This window comes from Apteryx mantelli, chromosome 21, assembly GCF_036417845.1.
Source record: "Apteryx mantelli isolate bAptMan1 chromosome 21, bAptMan1.hap1, whole genome shotgun sequence".
Classification (NCBI taxonomy): domain Eukaryota; kingdom Metazoa; phylum Chordata; class Aves; order Apterygiformes; family Apterygidae; genus Apteryx; species Apteryx mantelli.
In genome coordinates, this window is record NC_089998.1 from 3,656,018 (window position 1) to 3,664,379 (window position 8,362).

At 64.2% G+C, this 8,362-nt stretch overlaps 1 protein-coding gene across 2 annotated transcripts in view; it reads right to left on the reverse strand.

The window, feature by feature from the left end:
• NOTCH1 (notch receptor 1) overlaps positions 1 to 3,134 on the reverse strand; it is a 43,731-nt gene extending 40,597 nt beyond the window's left edge. For both annotated transcript variants that reach the window (XM_067308802.1, XM_067308801.1), the window contains exons 1-2: positions 2,927 to 3,134; positions 1,186 to 1,267 (exon numbers count right to left, since the gene is read on the reverse strand). In XM_067308802.1, coding sequence (XP_067164903.1) covers positions 1,186 to 1,267; positions 2,927 to 2,984 — 140 coding nt within the window. In that variant the 5' untranslated portion in view covers positions 2,985 to 3,134. The remainder of the gene's footprint in view (positions 1 to 1,185; positions 1,268 to 2,926) is intronic.
• Positions 3,135 to 8,362: the final 5,228 nt, after the last annotated feature.

Genomic DNA, 8,362 nt, shown 5'->3' on the forward strand with positions numbered 1-8,362 from the left:
ACAAGATTTAGAGCGTCAAGCGTTGGTAAGGGCTTCTGTGCAAAAAAAAGTGGCGTGCATTCATTAGTAGCTCACAAAGGGACCCAGCCTTTGTCCATTAAATTGCTCATGTGCCTGATTGATTTGCTGATTTATTTTCACCAAAGGGTTGGGGGGCTCAGCTCGCAGGAAGGGGGTGGGAGGTGCCCAGCTACTGCGCAGAGTAACGGCGCCCAGGCAGATTTGCAAAAAGCAACACACATTGTCAAGGAAAACTGCCATTCAACAGGTTGGGATTGGAAATGCCTTCAGGTTTCTCCACAGAGAAGAACTTCCTATTTGGAAATCTGGGGTGGGTGGGAACATCTCCCTGCCTGCTCTCAGCTTAGGGCACGTTTAACAGGCGGAGGGGAAATCTGGCCGGAAAACAGAGCCTTGCCCATTCAGATTTCTTTTATGGAATAGTTTTAAAAAGGGAGCTGGAGTCTTATTCATTTCTCTCGGTTATTGTTCCCTGGGAGCCTGGAGTGAATCGGCCATCGCTGCGGTGGGTCGGTTGGTCCTTCAAAGAGTCCCAACGTTTTACACATCCGTTTCCCCACAATCAGCTCGGAGAAAGCTCCTGCATGTGTGCCAGATCCTGCAAGGAGCCCTGGGCTGGATCCTCAGCTTGGCACCAGCTTCGGCAGAGCTACGGGGAGAAGGTGGCCCTGCTTTCCTGCCTTTCCGAAGGCCCGCATGGAGCGTAGCCCAGGTCGAGCCACGCCAGAAATGACGTCTCAGACGTGTATGGAGATGTCCAGAGAACTGTGCTGCTAACTGCTGGGGTGCAAGGGACCGAAAGGCAACGCTCCGGGGTAGGAGGGAGCTGGGCCCGGAGTTAACTTGGACACAGACCACCCTCCCGCCGTCCAGCGAGCACTGCAGGCCAGGGCCTCGCTCCTGCTCCATCAGCGTCAGCAGGGCAGCCTGGATAGGTAACACCACAAAACATGGCCCTTTGCCCATGTTTTTCCACCCAGCTAGGAACAAAGCCCAATCCTGCCCAACTCGCGGCGACTCCTACACAAGCAGGTTATTCTTGCCACTCAAGGGAAAAAAAACGCATCGTGCCCTATTAAATCCAGAGCCTTCAAAGCAAAGTCAACACGCATGTCAATACTTCGGTCTAGGGAGATGAAAATCCTCTGGCTCCTCCATACTTACTGGCACACCTCAGTCCCGTTCAGGAAAGTTTCACACTTGCCCCCGTTGAGGCAGGATTCGGCAAGCTGCGTACACCGTAAACCTGCAAAGAGGAGGAGAGCATTAGCCACAGGGCAGGCACCGGGCAGCAGGAGGGGACGCCGCCGGGTGCCCTCGCAGCGGGCCAGAGCGGGACAAGCCCCGGAGCGAAGGGCGACCCGCCGCCAGCAGCACCCGCCGAAGCCTGGTGGCCACCACGAAGCCTGGTGGCCACCGTGGTGAGAAGCGGGACCCTGCGAATGCTCTCTAGGCAGAGGAGGGTTCAAAAAGCAGGCGGCAGCCGCCCGGCCCCGGCTCCCAGCAGGGAAAGGCTCGCCTAAAAATAACCTTGTGGTGGGTTTGAGACTAGACTCTGCCTTCTCGACACCCTCCCCAGGGCCCAAGAGGAGGATTGACAGAGAAAAACACCAGGTCAGGCCCTTGAGTGACAAATGCCATTTGGGAAAAACCATACGCCCGAGGGCCCATTAGTTATCATTAACTCGGTAACGAAATGAGTCGCTCGTCACAACTTGCTATGAGTAAAGGTTTCAATGTCTGGCCCTCTGAGCCAAATTCTGCACAGTTACCACAGCAACTCACTGAAAGTACCAGAATCGCTTCCGATTTCTAGCAGGGCTCGCCGTTCCCCTTCTCTTCCTGCGCTAGCGTTTCACGGTAACTGGTTCTGTGACACTGCCGCGCAGCCGGAGCAGTTTCAGACCACAGTAATTTCGGCTTCGCACCCCGACAGCCCAGACCCGAGCGTCTTCCCCGAAGGGCTGCGGAGCACCACGCGTCCCCGGCGTGGGGTCCCGGGCGTGGGGTCCCCTCGCGGGGTCTCGCCCTGCGCCGCTGGGGACGGGACGGGAGGGGGCGGGCGGTGGGGGCTGCTCCGGCCCCGCAGCTCCCTTTCCGCCGGGCCGGGCTCCGGGCCGAGACCCCCGGCCGGGCCGCCCCGGTGCCGAGCGGAGCGGAGCGAAACCGGCCCCGCTGCCGCCCCTTCCCGGGGGGCGCCCGCAGCGCCCGGCCCCCGGCGCACAGGGGCCGCGGGGCATCGGCGCTCTCGCCACTTTTAGGGTCCTTTTCCCCGGGCCCGGCGAGCCGCCCCCGAAGGTCCCCCCGCACTTTGCGGCGAGGCACCCGGACCCGGACCCGCCCCGGGGTGCGTTGCGGGTGGCTGGGGGGGGGGGCGGCGAGGCACCCGGGCGACTTTCAAGAAACAGGAAACCGAGCAAAAGAAAAAAAAAAAAGAAGATTTGCAAAACGGTCAAAAGCTCTCGCGGAACAAGAGCGGCGAGCGCGGCTCGGCGCGACCCGCGCAGCGCTCCGCGCACCTCCGCGCCGCCCAGCCCCGCTGCCCCGGCGGCGCCAAGCCCCGGTGCCGCCGGGCCGCCGAGCCCGGTTCTCCCCGTCCCCCGCGGCTCCGAGCTCCGGTCCCGCCGGGGCGCCGAGCCCCGGCCCCCCCCGGCGCCGAGCTCCGCTCCCCGCGGTGCAGCCGAGCGCGGAGCCCCGTCCCGTCCCGTCGCGGCTGCCCACGGCGGCTCCCCGCGGGGCGGCAGCCGCTCTCCCGCCGCTCCTCCTCCTCCTCCTCCTCCTCCTCCCGCGCTCGCTGCAAACTTCCTCCCGGCGGAGCCCCGAGCCGCCCCGCGCCGCCGGGCCCCGCCGCTGCCGGCCCCTCTCCGGGGGGCGGCGGAGCCCGGCGCGTCCCGGCGGCCCTCACCTCGCGTCAGGGCGGGCAGCAGCGCCAGCAGGAGGCCGGGCACCAGGAGCCGCTGCATCCCTGCTCTCGGGGCTCCTGCCCGCTCACAGCCGCATAGATCCGCGGGGCACCGGCCGGCCGAGCCGAGCCGGGCCGAGCCGAGCCGAGCCGAGGCCGGTGCGCGCCGCCCCGCCGGGAGCCCCAGACACACCGCGCCCCAGCGCCGAGAGCGCAGCGACTCCGAGCGCCCGGCGCCTCCCGCGGCTGCTCTGCCCCGGCGGGCCGGGCCGGGCCGGGCGAGGGCGGGCGGGCGGGCGGGAGGGAGGGCGGCGACGGCGCGGGGCGGGACGGCGCGGCGCGGCGCGGCTCCGCACGGGACGGGACGGGACGGGACGGGGCGGCCCCGCCCGCGCCCCCCGCCCCCCCGCCGGCCCCGCCGCGCAGCGCAGCGCGGAGAGCGACCGCCGCCGCCGCGACCCCCGGCAGCACCTGCCTGGGAGGGGGCCGCGGGGCCCCCGGGCAGCTCCCGGACACCCCCGCTGCAGCCCCCCGGGGCAACCCCCAGCCCCAGTGCAGCCCCCCCCAGCACCAATGCAGCCCCCCTCAGCACCGGTGCTGTCCCAGTGCAGCCCCCCCATGCAGCCCCCCTCAGCACCAGTGCAATCTCAGTTTAGCCCCCCCATGCAGCCCCCTGCGCAGCTCCCGGTGCAGCGCCACACACCAGCCCCGGACAGCCCCAGTGCAGGCCCCACACAGCCCTTGCACCCCTCCGGTGCAGCCCCTCTCCCCAGCCCCAGTGCAGCCCCCACACAGCCCTTGCACCCCTCTGGTGCAGCCCCTCTCCCCAGCCCCAGTGCAGCCCCCACACAGCCCTTGCACCCCTCCGGTGCAGCCCCCCATGCACCCCTCACACAGTCCCGGGGCACCCCCAATGGACCCCCCCACCCACTCCGTACAACCCCGGTGCAGCCCACCCGTGCAGCCCCATCACAGCCCCAGTGCAGTCCTCGCACAGCCCCGGCACGGGCCCTGCACAGCCCCACGCATCCTCCCCCAGTTCGGCCCCTCACCACCCAGCAGCCCGGTGCCGGCCCTGCAGAGCCCGGGGGTGCAGACTCTGGGGGCCGTGCGCGGGGACGGAGGGGCTCCGCACGCCGGCTCGCCCTGGGGGACCAGGCCGGGGCTGAGCACCCCCTCCCAGGGCGCTGGGCCAGGGCGAGCCGGGCACGGTGTGGGCTGGGGAGCGCGGGGTCGGGCTGCGCCCATGCATGGGGCTCCCCATCCGCCCCGGCACCGTGGCTGCCCGCAGCCCTCGCCGAGGCAGGTGTTTACAGCTACGCCAAGCCGTTTCCACCGGCCATTAACATACCTGCGCGCCGGGCGGTGCGCTCGGGATGTTGTTTATGTTGTGCTGTGAACTACTGAACTTGCAGGCAAAGCCTTGGCCAGCCCAAAGCGCTGCACCAACAAATAAACGCATAAATGAGCAGAGGCAGGGAAGCCAAAGCCCGGCGGCAGCCCCCGGACACGCAGGCTTCCCGCGCGCGCGGGGCTGCTGCTGGTGCCCGCGCCCTCTCCGACGGTCGGTCACCGTGCTGCGGCGCCGCAGGGACGCCGGTCCCCGGGAGCTCGCGCCCCGCGGGCCCCACGTGCGGGGACGACCCGATGCTCACGGCCCCGCTGCCGGTGTGTTCGCAGGGCCCGTTTCAGCCCCTGCTCCCGGCCGCCCCGGCCCCCCCGCACAGCACGAGCTGTTCCCACCGCATCACGGCACTTAGCAAATTGAAACCAGGCCATAACTTTAGCAACCTAAGCACAGACTTAAGCACTTAAACTCCTGTTTGCATATGTTACCCAAGGGCTATGCTCAGAGGGGGTTTCCTTGCCGGCGGAGCGTTGTACCAGCCGTGGAGCAACACCGCCGGAAACAGCCGGTGTGGGGGTGCTAATGACTACCGCTTCCTCGCGGGGTTAGCGGGGGGTCACCTCGCCGGCTCGCAGCCAGCCTTGCCGAGATGCCGCAGCCCCGCTCCGCGCCGGACAGCCTGCTCGCCATGCCGGGGAGGCCGCGCAAGGGCGGGAAAATCCCGGGGCACAGAGAATTTGGGGTGCAAACTCCCACGGGGGACGCGGGCACCTAGGTGCCATTGGGCTCCCGGCTTGTAAACTCATCGCAGCGGTGGACGCTGGAAAAGGCCGGCGCGGTGCGGCGCGGCGCGGCGCGGGACCCACATGGCACTGGGGCCTGACGCTGCCTCCTCCCTCTGCGGCCAAGATGCTGTCAGCTCGCCGCAGGCCCCCAGGTGCGGCCGCGCGCTGGGACCCTGCTGCTTAAGCCGCGGCTATTCCGGGCTGTCAAATGGCTCTTTTACAGCCCCCGGCTACGCCGTCAACCCCGGGGGGGGGGGGGGGGCGCGGGGCCAGCTGGCCTGCGTTTGGCGCAGAGCATGGGAAAAAGCAAGAGGAGAGACGGGGCCGCGAAGGGTTAACGGGAGGGAGGTGACACCCGTCATCTGTGTTTCTCATCACAGGGCACCTCGCGCTCGCCCCCGGGGCTCATCCCGCCCCATCCCATGCCAGGCCTGGTGTTATCCCACTGCTTCCTGTTGTAAATTATTTCCAGAGCAAGTGTGAAACAATTAAACAAACCGAAGGGCAGAGTCTGTTCATTAGATCAAAGGGACGAGCCCTGCAGCGCTAGTCCTCCGCTGCTCCTTCCCCTCGTCCTCCTCGCCGCCGGTGCCTTCGTTGCTCGACTGCCGGCTGCCCGAATCCGGGCCGGGGGCCGGGGCTTTGCGCGGAGCGCGGTGCCGCTCCGAGTCCGGGGGATCCGGGGGTTCGAGCGGCGGCGCGAAGCTTTGAAGCGCCCCGGGGAGACGCCGCGTGCTTTGCTCCCTCCCCGCACGGCACGGCAGGGCGACGGCGCGGAACAACCCGAGCGTTTCGGCTGAGCGTCCCCGCGGGGCGCCCGCTCTGCCCCCAACCCGCCGGCCCCCGGCTCGCTTTGCAGCGCCGCTGCTGCCGCGGGGCTCTGCAACCTCCTCCAGCGCCGCCGGAGGAGCGAACCCGATGTTTCCCCCGCTCTGGCTTCTCTGGAGATGGGGACTTTGCTCCTCGCCCTCCTCCTTGTCCCTTTTGCGTCCCCAAGCCCAGCTAGCAGGGAGCATCTCTGCTCTACCTGCCTGCAAAGAGCTGCGTTAGCTTTGCCCGGGCTTGTTCCCCGAGCGCCGAAAGCTCCGCGTGCTCGGCCTAGCCGCGCTCCGGCGCTTCCCTCCCCAAATCCCAGCGCCCGCCAAACACGGCCGGAGCATCCCACGGCTCCTCCGGCCGGCTCCGGGCAGCCGCCAGGGCAGCGGTGCAGTGGGAGCCTTGGGGGAAAAAAAACCCTCCCTGGTTTCTCCAGGTGCTGGATGGGGGCACGAGTGTCTCGGCACGAGGATGACACCTCCGGCGAGCCGGCCCCGCCGCGGAAACGCCTCCCTTTAATCTGTTATAGCCCTTTTCCAAGGGGTATATCTGCCGGTCACTGCCGCCTTCCTCCTTCCAAACACTCCCTGCAGATACCGCTGCCACCAGCTTCAAGGGAAAAAAAAAATATAGGGAAGGAGGCAAAAGTCAGTGGACAGCATAAATCTTTTTTCAATAAGCAGTAAATATGACATAAATCCAGAGAAACTTCTCATTTTGAGTGGTCTTTAGGGGTTAAAAATAATGGGATTTTAGGTACTTTTAAAAATAGTGTTCATAAAGCGCTTCTAATAGAAACCTTGGCACATGTCCATGTGATTAGTGATTTAAAAACATAAAACCTCCACACATGTTTAAAAGTTTTAATAAGTTGAAATTAAATGAGTGAAACTCTGGGAATATTTTTTTGTTACTGCAAGCTAAGAAAATTATGTCCGTTAAGCAAAACTTAATACAAATATAAACAGGTAATGCACATCTGTAAATTATTTTCATGTCTCCAGGGGCTGGAAAAAAAACCTAAGTGAGACCAGCATTCTTATATATATTTTGCCTTGACAGCTCAGGAAAAAATTTGCCAAAAACCAGAGTTAGAGCACTGGGCTGGCGTGGGAAAGTTGGTTTAGTGAGAAATTTGCCCTAGGCTATTTAAATAAAAACAGGCGTTTTTTTTTTTTTCTTAATGGCAAATGCCTGTTAAATACAACCAACACAGCTTCCAATCGCCTGAGCAACTAGGGTGCCTGCTTCTTCACGACACTTTCATCTCTTTATCATCGCAATCAATATTTTGCTCTTATGCGTTCGGCGCAATAAAAATAGCACCGATAAGGCAGGCATCAGACTGGATCGCGCCTGCTTCCCCCGGCGTGCTTGGCTTGGCACCGCTCTGCGTGCCGGCTTTGGGAACCGCGAGCAGCGCGGAGGTTTCGCCCTCTTCCTGATGGTGCACGCACACGCTCACACACACACACACACATGCAAAAAAAGCAAGTTCTGTAATTAAACATGAATCAAAGCGGGTAGATCATCCTGGAAAGTCTGAGTGGATGAAACTGCAGCCGGTCGTGGAGCCTGCCATGTAAAGCTATCTATCTGAGCCAAAGCTGCCCCGTAATGGGATTATGCTGCAATTCCCAGGGGCAGCGGAGAAATGAGCCTGGATTTGCAAGAATGGCCCGGGTCCTGGCTGTCCTTTTTTCTTTTTCTTTTTCTTTTCTCCCCTAAAGAGCTGAGGGGAGGGTTTCGCACGGACAGCGACGGGACGGACCGCGCTCTTGGCGGCCGTCGTGGCGCCCGCGGGGAGCAGCGCTCCTCCCGCATCGCTTCGGCCCCTCTGGCCGGGGTCCCGCGGGGGCGGCACTGCCCAAACTGGTTTGAACGGCGGCGTTGCCCCGGCCGTGGAAAAGGAGCTCGGGAGCGGTTTCCTAAAGGATGAGCGCGGAGGCCGGAGGGACGTCAGAGCGGGGCGGCGGAGCAGCTTTCCCGCGCCGCTCGCAGCCGGGTGAGAGGCGCTGCCATCGCTCCGCGAACCCAGCGCCTCGACGGGACGCCACGGGTCGGCGGGTGTTACGGCAGCGTCCCTCGGCCCTTCCCGCTCCCTGTGCCGCTCTTATCCGCCTCCGTAAAACAACTGGGATGCTCGCTGCTGTGCAAACACGGGCCGCCGGGGTGCCGTGGCTGGGGATGCCAGCGGGACCCTCGGGCACACGCGCCCCGAGGATGCGCGGTGCCTAACTGCGCCTGCTGTTCCGTGGGCTTTTCCTTTCAAAAACTTCCCATTCTTTGCTTTTCCTTCCATTCCCGCTTTGCACCATCCCTGCCTGCTGAGGCAAACGGGACTTTTCATTCCTCAGCAAGGAGCCTGCTCTTCGGAGCGGGCGGAGAGCGCAGCATCGGGCCTTCTGCCGTGTGTGCATTAAATAATTGAAAAGCATCGCTTGCAGCAGCGAAAACCCGCGCGGCATCGTCTGCGCGCAAGCCCGGGCG